Source organism: Quercus lobata, chromosome 1, assembly GCF_001633185.2.
Source record: "Quercus lobata isolate SW786 chromosome 1, ValleyOak3.0 Primary Assembly, whole genome shotgun sequence".
NCBI lineage: Eukaryota > Viridiplantae > Streptophyta > Magnoliopsida > Fagales > Fagaceae > Quercus > Quercus lobata.
In genome coordinates this window covers 324,530-339,609 of record NC_044904.1, presented here as the reverse complement: position 1 = coordinate 339,609, position 15,080 = coordinate 324,530, and the positions used below count along the sequence as shown (strand labels likewise).

Below are 15,080 nucleotides of genomic sequence, written 5' to 3'. Positions count from 1 at the left end.
TTATCTACCAAAAACCTAGCGCTGGACCCTTTGTCGATAACCCATTTATGCCCATTCTAACTGCCCCCACCTCGATTGGGGGACAATAGAGAGTAGTAGGTTCCATTGAAATCTTTGGAAATTATAGTTTTTACCCAAATAGCCTATCTTTCATCAGTCTATATTCCAACTTGACTAACAGCATATTCCTAGGCCTAGGCATAGGCCTAGCCAAGTACCATATATGATTTATGTAGAATTTCTAACCAATGCAACCCAAAAGAAAAAAGAAAAAAAAAACTATATATATATATATATATATATTCAACCTTCGGTATCACAGATGATAATATGATATATCTCATGACTCATCTTTCAACTTTTTCCAAGACCTAAGTTTTATTAATATTCTATGGCCAAGCGAACAGATTTAAGATTTGGCAAAATTAATGCATGGATTAACGTATTGCAGTACTAGATCCCTCTTATTTATTTTGGAACTAAACCTGTACTTCCAGTTCCGGACAAGGAGAATAATAGTAATAATAAGAAGCAAAGCAAGAAGAACAAGACTTAAATACAGTACTTAAGTGCTGTTCCTTAAGTTTATTTCTTAAAATTTCGTCACGTGACTTTTTTCTCATGAATGAAAGTGTATTTTTTAAATTAAGTAGTCACATGACAAAATCTTAAAAGAGAAACTTAATAAAAAACACCTAAAGTACTGTACATAAGTTTTATCCAAACAAGAATATGGAGAATGCCTTTAACCAAAAATGCCAAACGTACCCCTTGGGGCGAGGGACACACTATAATTTTCTAAGCATTGTACTACGCAAGGCCCATAAAATTCATGATCGGATCCTTCCAACAAATTTTACAATTCAGTTAGGTCATGATGTAAAACACGTATCTTCATTGAAATTTCATTACAACAACTACTTCTTTGAGGTGCAAGAAAGCAGTTTAGTAGGTTTCTCTAATCTTTCCGATCCTAGGACAGATTTGAAGTTTCAAAAATATTTTAGATCAAATTTAGTAAGGGTTACATTATAAAACCTGAAAGAAATTAGATTTTAGATCTTTGGCATCCATCCCAATCATAACTGTGATATAGTGTACACATGGGCCTAGTCTTGAACTAAACATCAGTCTCACCCTTCACCCAAATATTATAGGGAAGGGAGTCATTTCATTTGAGAGAGAGAGAGAACCACAACAAAATAACATATGATGACAATTCCCATTTCATAGATGCATCAGGTGTAATAAATTTCTTTACCCCCTTTCACTCTTGCATGTTTTTCTCCTGATACTTCTGCCCCACATTGGAACCAACTTATCTAGGAAACAGGTTATGCACAAAAACCAGTCTGGAAGTCCAAATGCGCGCTAAAATACATGGCATAAAAATAAGATGCTAGTTAAAATTACCTAAACCACAATAACAGCCTAATAAATAGCACAAGCATCCAAGAGCAGGCTGGATCAGAAACTTACTGGAATGAGGACATTAACTGATAAATAATGGATGGAGTTACAATTAGCAACCTAATACACAGCTCACAAATATTAAAGCAACTTGGCCAGATGCAAATATCAACATATTCAGGGCTTCCTCAGTATGGCACTCTCAAGTCTCAACATCAAATCACAATTCTTCAATTGGTTTACACGTAATGCAGGCAAATAACTCTAAGTGATCATAAGAAATATGGGACTCCTGTCCTTGGCCCTCTCATCTGGTTGTTCTCCTCTGTTTCAGTGAAAAACTTGACTTCTCTCTCCTGTTTCAAATGGCAGAAATGAGCATCCACCAACATGGTTTAACATAATAACGATTCCTCACAATAAGTTAAAATCTAGGAAATTCCTGTTTAGAATGGCACAAGCTGACAAACACTAGATTCAGCTTTAGTCATTCCCTAAAAATTCCATTCCTTAAAAAAAAAAAATTTTTCTTCCTTTTTTTAAGATGCAATGCTTGGAAACAGCTCATGCCAATGTAAGCAGGAGCCCAAGTCATGACCCTAACGATGAGAGTACTTAGTCAAATTGCAATAGATTTTCATGCATGGTCAATATAAAAATGTTCATAAAATCTTAAAATGTATTATCAGAATTACTAATCAAGAACAACAGTGACAAACATCAACCTCCATCCGCTCCACCAACAAAGTATTACAGAATAACATTTGCTAATAACCAATAGTTGTCTTCCAAGAAACATTTTTCCATATTTTTCAATGAAATAAAATTTGGTCCGAAACAGTGACTTTTTAAAAAAAACTAATGACATAAAAGAATTTTATTGGCAACTACGATTGACTCCCTCCATCCCTATTTCTTGGTCCTCTATTCCATTTTGGGACATCCAAAATATAATCATTTTTGAAAAGTCAATGGATACACTTTTATAAACATTCCTAAAGTGCCCTTAAAAAGGAGAATATAATAAATGATATCCCTAAAAGGTTAAATTTTTTTCTAAAAAAGACAAGAAAAAGGAATAGGGTAGTATTTTATTTTATACACATAAAAAAAATGTATTTACAGACACATTGTCCAGAATGAATATACTATACATGAGTAAATGAAACCAAAGGAAGACAAACATATGGAACCTAAGATGCAAACTAAGTCAATACATGATCCAATATGATGAACCATCAAAATAATAACCATCATTTTGGCTGGCTATCAAGTCCACGAATATCAAACAAAAAGAGAGAGAAACTGCAAGAGAACAACAAAACTTAAGAGGTAAAAAAATCCCCAATTTGACGTTGCCTTCACTCCTACCCCAACCTGAAATCTTCACTTCTACCAACTGTACTGTTGCTATAACCTCATTCTCCCCCACCACCACCCCCCCCCCCCCCCCCCCCCACTCCCAAAATTTTTTTTTTTGATAAATGAGTTCATAATGCCCCTTCTCAAAAAATGACTAATGTTAAGAGGCTTCTCTTTCTCAGAAAACTACTAAATTCGTTCATGATTATTTTGGACAATCCTGGGGAAGGAGACAGGCAACCATGGATGCCAATGTTAGGAACTGCAGCAACAAGGGGCAAAAGATCAATACCAACAATAAGGGCAGTCAATAATATCGCCTATATATCTTCTCCAATCTTGTAAAAGTCAGTGTCTACGCTGCACAAAAAAAATGGTGTCCTCTCTCTCCCGTCCTCCCTCCCCTTAATTCAGTCATGAAAAATGGTCAATCATGGATGCAGTGTCTTTTTCCCCCTCCTCTCTTTGTAATGGTAACATTTGAATCAAACACCTATTGCATCACCACCCCACACCCAGGGCTAAAGAAAATAATAAACTATGCCTAACATGATGACAGAAGGATTCCATATACCATAGTATCAGATATAGCATGCAAGTCTGAATCTGAACATTCACCTTTATCATGAACACATAACATAAGGAATAGAGTAAGTTCATAATATCTCACCATATTCTCATTGAAGCTCAATATAGAAGCCACATTCCCACAACGATAACAGTAATTTGGTGCAGACCACACCTGCAAATTTCCAGAAACAATCTACTCAATCAACCTTTTTTTTTTTTTTGATAGGTAAGACTCAATCAACCTATAAATAATTAAGCAGCAAAACTAAAATAAAAAGTAGAGTCTCACAGTTACTAAGCCTTTATCTTGAAACATGTACTTAAGGCCTTCTTGTACAAGTTGGTGTGCTCGACAAACCAGATCCAGATTGTTTATGTGATTGAACTGCACAAGAGCAAAAATTCTTAAGTTGGAGAACAAACTATCCTGTTAAAGTTGAGTATTGAGAGCATGTCATATTACCTCTGAAGTGACCCTGGACCCAAAGAGCCAACCTGCTCCACGTGGACTGACTGCCCATGTTTCAATATCTTCAGGATCACTCCACATGAGATCACAAAATGGCCCCTCATGTGGAATTTCACAATTTCGTTCTATTAACCTTATCTGCAAAAGGAAGTAGTTTGAATAATATTCAATCCATACAACTGCACAATTCCTGCATCCTAAGCAATCCAAATATATGAACCACAAAAGTAACAGAATTTTTATCCATCTTCGTGCATGCACCAAAGAAGGAGAAAGAAAAACCATCAGGTGCAGAATTTTAGCGATCATACTTATTTCATATGTATATAGAGAAACAGAGCAACAGAACTTCCTTAAAATGGTTTTTTTTTTTTAATAAAGGTAAATAGTGAGGAGGGGGGGAGGAGGGATTTGAACCACAAACATCAAGCACCACAAACAGTGCAGTACCACTAGACTATCACTTGAACCCCTCCACCAAAGGAAAAAGTTAACCTTGAAATTGGTTTGAAAGAAAATTCCTCCATCCGACTACATGGTGATTCATAAAACCATCCACGTGACTTGTTTAAATAATAAATAGAAAACACAACTACTTCGACTGATTATTAGTAAAACTATTCAGGAAAATGAGATTGATACCTTTGATTGATTTTCACAGAAATCATTCAGTACATAAAAATGTTATATAGCTTAAATTAGCCCATGCATTACTTGCGACATAAAATGCATATAAATATTGATATTTTTTAATATAATTCAGATGACCAACAGCTAAAGAGAGGAAAAAACCTGATCAATTGTTCGAATGTCAGGAGAAAGACCACCATGGACACAAAGCACCTGGACAACAAAAGCAAACAAACACATTAAATTCCAAAAGTGGAGATGCAATTATAAAAGTTGTTAAGTGATTTAACATTTTATATCAATTACATTAGATGTAACCTAAATATAGGTAGAGAGACAAACAGAGGAAAAGAAGAGAGAGATTTACAGTTCCATCAATAATTGCTGAGAGCGTTAGATAGTCAAAAACATCTGTACAATACCGCCATGCATTAGCATTTCCATACTTCCTCTGGCACTCATCATAAAAACCATATACCTAGCAAAGTCAGAAATTCCACATCAACATATATCAGAACCACAATCCTTTCTTCCTTTTTAACAAGCATATCATACCAAAAATCTGACTTGTGGCAAATGCAAGATGCCCTTCTTGCAACAATGCGATCTTGAGAAGGGAATTCAAGAACATTTTAAATATAGCAACTTTTGATAGCTTAAGCTTTACAAAACTCAATCACAACAAAATTTTTAAAACTTTGTTGAATACAAGTACTTTATTTTATCTGATAAGTAGTGAATCCAAGTGTTTTATTAACAAATATCTGCTTAAAATACTTGGTGAATCCAATTATTTTATTAACAAATACTCACCACTTAATTTTTTTATTAATTCCAAATATCCGCTAGTGAATGAATCTCTCAACTACAAGTATTTCACATTTCCTGTTGTGATTGCCACTGATTTTTTTTAAGTAATTGCCACTATGAATATATTACAAACTACAATATTTAGAACAAAACTAGAAATTTCTATTCAAGATATCAATATTGATTACCAACCAAAAACATTTCCCTGAAAACCAAACCAATCTTGTCGACAAAACTGAAAAGGTAAAAATTGCATATTGTATTAATCTCTTATGTATCAAATTGGTTCACACCACACATAGAACAATAATAAATATAAAGGTATCAATGAGATGGTGAGGGATTCTGCATTTAGTTTTACAGTCTTTTGTACACAATGTAAAATTATATCAATATATGAAAGAAATATACAAAGGGTACAAAATCAGTATATCAGCAATATACCCTAAGTATCACTGACAAGTTTTACAATCTTATTATTTTCCCTAAAAGAAATATACAAGAAAAGGAAAGAAACCATCAATCTATTTAATTTGTATGCCATCTGAATTCCAACCAAAACAAGAAAAAGATAGCTTTTAATTTAGAATCCTATAAAACTCTAATCACCAAAATCTTTTATTATGACGGAAAATATAAAAAATTTACTTGCCACAAACCATAAAACCAATCAAATGTATTCCAAAGTCACTTTTATTTATAGAGGTAAATAGGGGGAGGAGACTGGTGGGTCCAAACTTCAAACCCCAGTGCCCAGGCACCACAAGAGGTGCTAGAACCACTGGGATACTCCTCAAACCCCCAAAATAACACCAAACTGAGAGAAGAAGGAATAAAAATAAATGTTAGGATACATGACTAAGTTAGCAAAAATAAAATCACCTTATTGTTTTCCTCTATCCCCAATTTAGAGGAGCATCTTTGTCTAATGCTCAAATGCCATTTCAATACAGAACTATACAGATCACTCTGAAGAGTCTAAAAATAATTGACTTTTGACTCACTTCAGCAACTCAAATGACACAACTGACAATTAAAATATGACAGAAGAGCACACCTGGGTTAGTTGCCTGCTTTCATGGTTTCCACGCAAAAGGGTAATATTTGCTGGGTATCTATGAGCAAACAGAAGCACACCAAAAGAACAACGGCAAAATTAGCTTTTTTATAAATGGATAAACATCTAATAACAAATGAGGTCAAACAGAAAGGTATTAAAAGCAAATGCACACACACCATTCATAATATTAACAGGTTTGAACCTTTAGGGAGCCCAGACATAAATCAATGTGAGATTTCACAACCAAAAAAGGTCACCATTACATAGATAAATGCAACCAACAAAAGAATAACACTCTCAAATTTAGTGCTGATCCTTAAGGCCCAACCATACTACAATCTGTCAGGAGAAGTTTACCACAACACCAAATAAAGTTAAAGATATACAAAAAATAAACACCTAAAGAGTAAAATGTGTGTGTGTGTGTGTGTATATATATATATATATATATATAGAACAACCATCATCCAAATATTCTGCATGAGTACTTACTATCTTCCTGCCATATTGGCAAAAAAAAATCTACAATTTATCAAAAACCAAATTTAGTACTTCCTATCCCTCTTAAGCCTGAACAGCACAACAATTGATAGGTGCATTGATCCATTAAACATAAATCATTGTGCTAAACATGTACTTAACAAACTAGCCTTCAATAAGGGTGATTATCTGAAAGTTGTAATATTTCATTTGAAAGAAGAAGATACACATATGTATGCATACATCCTACTCATAGTAACCTTTTTTGGTTAATTAACTCCTTTAAACTTCTTTCTTCGAGGGACGGGGGGGAGAACAAGAACTTCAAAGTCCTTTTCTTCTCACTGGCATATGATTTAGTATTTGGCCAATTTACTACCAGCCAAAACTGAAATCAATTGTACACCATATATTCTAGTTTTGTTGGGAGGGCCAACAGAGAGGGTAACTGCCCTCATGAAGTACAAAAGAACAAGACTAAGGGAAGTGATATGACTAAAGAATATGGTTTACATATAATATAACACAGTGTATAGGGGGTAAATAAGGTCACTGACAAACTCAAGCATGCCTATAGAAACACACCTAGCTTTAAGCAGCAAAAGGATAGTGAAAACTTCAAGACTATTGTAACCTCGATCAACAAAATCCCCCTGCCAAGAATTCAGAAACATTAAGCACCCCATCATACTAGCAAATGATATCAGATAGTGCAATAACATGTCAGAACATTTTCTAACAAAAGGTGTAAATCATACCATAAATATATAATTTGTTTCTGGTACATGACCTCCTGTCTGGAAAAGTTTCATTAGATCATGAAACTGGCCATGAATATCACCACAAACAGTGACCGGGCTATTGACGGGCTGCACATTGGACTCCTCAATAAGGATCTCTTTTACCTGTGATAATTACGCAATAGCGAATAAGAAAACACCAACTATAAACCACTTTCAAGAAGGAGGAAAAAAAAGGGTAACATCTAAAATAATTTGTGAAAGAATGCATGTCTTCATTAATAAGATGGCAACTTCGTTTTATAAAAAGCATTGACAACTACAATGTCATTAAATAGAATATTTATGGCCAAATAAACATACACAATTGAAAGAATCTTGTTGCTTGACATTCACTAGATAGATTTCAAGTAGAATATAATTCCACAAAAGAAGCAACAACAATTGTGCATTAGTCTCAAATTTTGGGGTCAACTATGAATCATAAACAGACAAATCAGAGTGAACTACATATATTCTTTTCCACCATCCTATCCTATTCAAATTCATACTATTCTAAAGATCTTGACAAAAAAATCAACATAAACTGTCACTGATGAAGCAAGCTGCTTGCTTACAGGGATGTCTTCTTGCACATTTTAGTAGGGAAAGCAACAGATTTGCTTAATAGGAGGAATTCTTTGCTACCCACCTTGTTTACCATGGAGTCAGTCTACCATTATTTTGGACCAATATTTGTCAACTTGCGCAAGACAGCAATCAAGAAATCAACAAAGTGGGAATCAACAGTTTCATTATAAAACCAAAAATCCAACACAAAGATTGAGATATACTTCATATTTTTCACATCTATAACATAAGATGCAGCCACATCTTGTAAATTAGCAGGATGGATGTCAAGCATTCAAGGGTCATAGTTAGAATCTTGGATTCACATTCTACCTGCTACCTATCATTGAGATAGAGCTCTAGAATGCCAATGAACTCTCACTTGAATCCCTAGAAAGAGGGTGAGGTCGTGGCTTCAAGATGCATTGGGTGCCGCCTATGTAATTTACGAATATAAAATAAAGAAAAAGAAGACAGAATAGCGCATGGGCGATATTGCCTACTGTTTACAAATTACAAATGATTGAGTAGATTCCATAAACAAACGAAGTTGGATGCTTCACACAAGGTCTTGCAATACGAGTTTGTGAGACGGACAGATTCCTTTAAGGCCAAAGTGAAGTAACAGAGAACATAAATAAACCCTAATAATACGAAAATACAAACAAAATATATATATATACGTATAAGGAAAGAGAGATCGATATAAATAGTCAATAAAATAAAACCCTAGAATTGGGAAAAATGGAGGAAATACGGACGTATTCGCAGAGGAGTTGAAGCTCATCTTCGAGGAGATGCTGACCGTCTTTCACCTTCGAGATCCACTGGTCCAAATCCATCTCCGATTATCTCCACTTCTTCTTCTTCTTCGTCTTCGTCTTCTTCTGTCTCTCTCTTTCTCTCTAATATCTCTCTTGGGATGGAGATGGGGATGGGAGGTGGGTTTAGGTTTGTTTGAGCAGAGCAAAGCGAGAAGAGAAGTGGAGCGTGAAGAAGAGCCCAAAGATGAAAGAACCAAAATTCAAAGGCACGCCCACGGCCTACAACTATAAACAGATCTGCCTATATTTTGGGCTTTACCCTTTTTTATTTCTTCCCAAACAGATAGCTTTTTCTTTTTTTACAAGTAATTCAAAACAAACAAACAAAAATATGAGTTTTTTTAATAATAATTTTTTTTAAATGGATTTACATATTAGGACATTTGTGTAAAGTTTGCCGTTTGGTAAGTTAAAAAAAAAAAGTTTTCCCCTTTTGTAACGAGAAATTATAGAGTCCTCTGATGAATCACGTCACTTGTCCACCATTTCATTAAAAAATTTTCGCTTGTTTAAAATTGTTGAGTCAGTAATTAATTTATGTTTAAAAAAAAAAATTAACTAACAATTTTAAACAAGTGAAAGTTTTTAGTGGAATGGTAGATCACATCACTTGTCCACCATGTGGATCTTATAATTTCTCCTTTGTAACCAATTAAACCTTTTTTTTTTTCACCAAAAGAAAAAAATAATAATAATCTTGTCTAATTAAACCCTAAACTTCATTAACCATAACAATTTAAACATTTTTGTTAATTAATAACATTAACAGATCAACCTATTGGACAAGAAGGATAAAAAAAATCCAAAGCTTTTGGTGTAACAATGTAAAAATATATCTCTAACTCTCACCTAAAACATTTTCTACAAAATAGGATTACTCTTCCACTAACCCATTTCTTCAAAGCAATTATACGTTTTTTTTTGTTTTTTTTTTTAAATAGAAAAACAAGTAAAAAAAGAAGAAGTTAAAATGCCTACAAAATAAGCCAACAAGTGCAATTACAAATTTCAAGAGACCCGTTTCTATCTCTAACTCCCACCCAGGCTGAAAAACAAGAACCCACTCCCCACACAAAGTTCTCGCTAAAGCTACCCACATTCAAAACTGTCCTATTAGGTCTTCAGTTTTCTTCTAAAAAAAAAAAGAAAAAGAAAAAGAAAAAGAAGATGGATCTTCACTTTTGACAGAAATTTGGCCATCCATATTTCCTCCTCATTAGATTAATGGCCACTTGACTACAATGGTGGTGAGTGTTTTGATCCAATTATTTTAATTATATTTTTTTTTTACTACAGACCTTTTAGAAATCTATTTGTTTTACAATATTAATTATTGTCATTACTATTTGGGGATTTTCGCATAACAAGAGATTGACTTGACAAAGGTATGTTATATTTTGTCATATTTTCTCAAGAGCAGTGGGTCACTTACCCTATTAACACACATAGCCTCTAAGCATGCGCATGCTTAGAGGCTTTTCTATTTTTTAGTAGAGGTTAATAATTTCAATACATTATAATTTGAGATTACTACATTTTCTAATCATAAAATACATAGAGGTGTGATGAAAATTATATTTCATTTACAAATGCATAATACTCATCACACTCTAAGTATTTTATGATCGGAAAATATAGTAATATTCAAATTATATTAAAAAAAAGAAAAGAAAAGATAGAGCAGCCTCTGTACAGGCGCGAGCGCGTGCTCAGAGTCCAGTAAATAATAAAGCATAAATATATAGGAGAACGTTTTAATTAATAAATTAGTTGGGTGTCCGTTCCCAAACAGCCAGAAACAGAATTGGATTGGGTTCCGGAGAAAACGAGAGAGAGATTAAAGAAAAAGAAAAAAAAAAGGAAGCCACAACATCGGTGATTTGATTTCCTCGTATACTGATACTGATAGATTACTGAAAAGAGGAAGCCATAGCCATGGGAGACGAGGTGTCGTCTTCCTCTTCTTCAAATAATTGTTCAGCCGTAGCCATAGATTCCTCCAACATTGGTTTTCAGGTTCGTCCCTCTCTCATTATCGTCCCTTTCCCTGTTAATTACTTCTTTTTATTTTTTTTAAAATTTGGATTTTCTTTTTTCTTTCAGCTTTTGAAGAAACACGGTTGGAAAGAAGGTACCGGTCTTGGTGTTTCCCAGCAGGTTCCTTTTCTTTTCCTATCAAATTCCCAATCTTTTATTTACTTGATTTTTTCCACATTCCTTCCTTCCTTTTTATTTTATTTTATTTTAATAATCTAATGACTATAATATATAATTGTTTCTCTTGGCAGTTCTTGAAATCTTTTGCCACAAACTAGGATTTCAATATGTTTATTAATAATATTGGATGATACTTACTTGCTTTGGTTTTTTAATATGCAAGTCAACTAGATCGATGTTTTTAGATGCTAAATTGCTAATCCAACCCATACCAATTTGGTTTATTGCACTGTATACACATTTAGATTTGTAAACTTTATACTGGACCATGAAAGAGGCCCCAAACCCAAAACACTCAGCTCTCTTTGTGATTTAAGTAAGACCAAATTGATTTCATTGAATTTTAGCAGATTTTAGGTTGCTAGAAGCAACAGCATGGCTGCAGTTTAGTTGTAGGGAACTGGGGTTGCATGTGTTAGGGTTTTGCCGCAGGAGATATCAAGAAAATCAGTTGGTTTAAGGTTTAATTATGGTGCAAATGTAGGGGTTGGTTCGGGGTTTTAAATAAGCAAGAAAGAGGCAAACTTCAAGCTGGTGAGGAATTACGGATGATAGTAAAATTGGAATATCTGGTTTTGTGGACTGGAAAGCTAATATAAGGTAGGTTGCATTATGGTTTTTAAGCAAGGGATCATTGGGTTTTAAAGCTGAGAAGTAAATGTTTGATTGCAGACTCTACAAGGTTGCTTTGTTGGAGGACTTAGGTTGAATACAAGATACAGCAAACATTGCACTTGTTTTTGGAACTAAAAACCCAGTCCGTAGTAGGTCTAAAGTCAATCAGAAAAGAATTGACTAATTTATAAGGTAGGTTGTGGTTTCAATACTTCTGGGTGTGCATGTAACTCACAAATGAAGAAAAAAAAAATTAACCTGTAGTTTCCCGATTCCAGTCAAGAAATACTTGATATGCTTGTGGGAGTGGCTGAGTGGGTTATAATGTTTTTTTAGTATTTATTATTTACTACTGGTGTTAAAAGGTTATTTAACACTGATGACAGTTGCACAAGGTGTTAATGACCGGACACGCTGCAAGCTAGGGATCACCAGGGAGTTCTTTCCATAGGTCATGAAGAGAAACCTTATATTGTATTCTTGATGACATGTTAGTTGCTCGGCTTAGACATGTTGAAGGTTCCCTATGATTTTTGGCTGCTATGAAATGATAACAAGTATGACTTTGCTTATATAATAGCTACACATTCAGTGCTGGTCAACTATATTTTAAATTGCTGGTGGGGTAAATTACTTCATATATTGGGTTGGTGATCCCAAAGCCATGTGGAACACAGTAATATGTAAACTCTGGAACTGTCATTTTGTTTATTTCTCTTTCAACACCCTTTTGTTTAGCTGGTGTGCACTTTCTTTTTAATGTTTCAGTGCCGAGCCTGTTTACCATAATGGCAAGTTACATGGACGCAAAATCTAATTATTTTGTTTTATCGTATAAACAGGGTAGGTTGGAGCCTGTACAAGCATATTTGAAGAATAATAAACGAGGCCTTGGAGCAGATAAAGTAAAGAAGACTGCCAAGAAGCCTCATGTCACTGCTGCATCTAATGAGAAAAATGATCAGGTGAGTTGCTTTATTTGAATAATCTAAAATTCTATTTCTTTCCTTCTTCTTCCTTTTCATCATCATCTTTTTCTTTTCTGTTTTTGGGAGAGGGGGGGGGGGGTTGGATTTATTTGTCAACCATGGGAGAATAATGGTAGCAAAATAAAAAATAACTTATTGAAAAAGCAGATTTTTCATGGTATAATTTGCCATGGTGCTGATACAGTTGCTAGTTGAATCAATAATGAATATTTACATAGAGGAGAGATTTTACAAAGAATGGAAGGCAGAAAACACTACATTTGGTTTTCTCACATTTCTCAATTTTTAAATTTCATTCCTAGAGTTTCAAAAGTAGCAATTTGGTCCTTAAATTATGTAAAATGATCCAATTTCTTCCTTAAAATTTGTAATTTTTCACTTTTTGAACTTGAATTTGCTGAAATATTGTCTATATTCCTTTTTTGGCTAATGAGAAAATGTGGGGAAATACAGTGATATAAAAAGAAAAAAAAAGGGTTTAATATACTTAAAATATATTTTCTTTGTTTTTAGCTGTTTTTGATAAAGTCAATGCATCATGGCAACAGTGAGCCATCATGGTGGCCACATGGCACTTTAACTTCACTTGAGCTGCTCAGATATAATTTTTAGGCCACCAAGACTTTTATTTTGTAATTGTTTTAAGTTATGGAGTGCTCATCATTGCCAAGAGCCTGGTAGATCTACTGGCACCACCTAGTGTTTCCAACGAAGACATCCAGGATTCAAATCCCCCACCTCCAACTATTGACACATAAAAAAAATGTTATGAAGTAATCTATTTTATTAATAAATTTTTACTACTTATAAAAAAGACTTTCCATTTATTTTATTTATTGTAAATTTGTCCAATCAGATAATAAATAAATGTCTCGATCAGCATATGGATCAAATTGGATCATTTTGCATTATTTAAGGACCAAACTGTTCCTTATGAAAATATAGGGATGGAATTAGAAAATTTGGTAAATTGTAAGGACCACATGTGGTGTTTGCCCAAGAATGAATGTTAGGTTATTGTAAGGCCTCATTGGATTCATCAACTAGTGAACTGTACAGCCTCCAACTTCTTGACCTCACTCAATACGTGTTTATTCTGATTGTCTCAAACTATCATATTTTCTCAAATGTTCTGTCTAACAATCCTTGTATCATTGTGAATCCAGGATCATTTGCGTTCCAAGAAATGCAAGACACTTTCAAAAAGGATAAGGAAGATGCAAGAGTTGGAAAAACAATTGCAAGAAAAGGAATTTGAGCGGGCTTTTTATAGGGAGTTTTGGCCAGATAACGTTTGACTGAGGATATGTCATTGCTTTTCACTTATGATTTGGAGTTTGTACAGGACAGGAATTTGTATTGTTAGTCTGTAAGTTATAGTTCATTCGGAAAGAGTAGTATTGCAAAGAATTAGTATGTTGTTACACATCATGCTTGGTTGCCAATTAATGTTTGGTTAAACTTTGGAAGCCATTTTTTGGTTTTATGATGTTGATTGAATGATTTTAACTTCCAAAATATCGGCAGTTAACTTATTCAGTGTGTAGAGTGAATGAAAACCCCCCATTAAGCTCTGCATTTGACAATAACAATTGCTTGCTGTTGGAAGATGGTTGTGGATATGAAAACAGGGAGAATTTATTTATTTATTTTTCTTCTTGTTGGGCAATTTATTGGAGTTCCAGATTGTATTCGATTCATGCTGGCTATTAGTATTAACTGTTGTCAAAAAAAATCAGGTCAGTTACAGTTGTAAACTTTTCTTCCTTGATTGATTTATTTATTTAACATGCAAAAATTGAGTCGAAGGAGGGGTGAGATAAAGCTTATAGTGTGGTTAGATGCCTTAAAATCAAGATATAGATTGGTTAGATGCTTTAGAGCGTATATTGTAACTAACACCAATAGTTTATTAATGTGTAGGTCCTGTAGGATGAGATAAGTGTAGAGTGTAGTGGTTACCTAAAAATAAAATTAGGTTATGTTTGTTTCGGTAGAAAACTTTGTATAATGATAGCATCAGTAAAAATGAGTCAAAAGAAAATTATCTCTAGTCAACCGAAAAAGTATGACTTACTTTTAGAAATTGTTTTCTACCAAATTATTTTGGAAAATAACTCTATCTTTTAAGCTAAATAAGGGTAGTTAAGAGATTGTCTTTTTAATTCATTTAAGGTTACTACCAAATATAAGAAAATAAGATAGTTCTATAGAAATTTTTTTTTTTTTAAATGACTAATTTTCTTAAAAACAAACAACAAACAGAATTAGGTCTAAAAAAAGAAAAAAAGAAAA

At 33.8% G+C, this 15,080-nt stretch overlaps 2 protein-coding genes across 3 annotated transcripts; one reads left to right on the top strand and one right to left on the bottom strand.

The window, feature by feature from the left end:
- Nucleotides 1–1,203: 1,203 nt before the first annotated feature.
- On the bottom strand, nucleotides 1,204–9,194 carry LOC115967759 (phytochrome-associated serine/threonine-protein phosphatase). The gene is made up of 10 exons (XM_031086928.1): nucleotides 8,902–9,194; nucleotides 7,550–7,696; nucleotides 7,377–7,444; nucleotides 6,309–6,366; nucleotides 4,809–4,919; nucleotides 4,604–4,654; nucleotides 3,806–3,949; nucleotides 3,632–3,727; nucleotides 3,443–3,514; nucleotides 1,204–1,766 (listed from the first exon to the last, which is right to left on the bottom strand). The coding sequence occupies exons 1-10, from the start codon at nucleotides 8,980–8,982 to the stop codon at nucleotides 1,683–1,685; spliced, it is 912 nt and encodes a 303-aa protein (XP_030942788.1). The 5' UTR covers nucleotides 8,983–9,194; the 3' UTR covers nucleotides 1,204–1,682.
- A 1,532-nt stretch (nucleotides 9,195–10,726) lies between these two features.
- Nucleotides 10,727–14,434, top strand: LOC115967322 (G patch domain and ankyrin repeat-containing protein 1 homolog). Of its 2 annotated transcripts, XM_031086501.1 has the most exons (5): nucleotides 10,727–10,785; nucleotides 10,842–10,980; nucleotides 11,068–11,121; nucleotides 12,639–12,761; nucleotides 13,952–14,434. In XM_031086501.1, exons 2-5 carry the CDS (start codon nucleotides 10,900–10,902, stop codon nucleotides 14,081–14,083), a joined length of 390 nt encoding a protein of 129 aa, XP_030942361.1. In that variant the 5' UTR covers nucleotides 10,727–10,785; nucleotides 10,842–10,899; the 3' UTR covers nucleotides 14,084–14,434. The 2 variants fall into 2 exon arrangements, with proteins under 2 accessions (XP_030942361.1, XP_030942291.1); XM_031086431.1 differs by having other exon boundaries at nucleotides 10,731–10,980.
- Nucleotides 14,435–15,080: the final 646 nt, after the last annotated feature.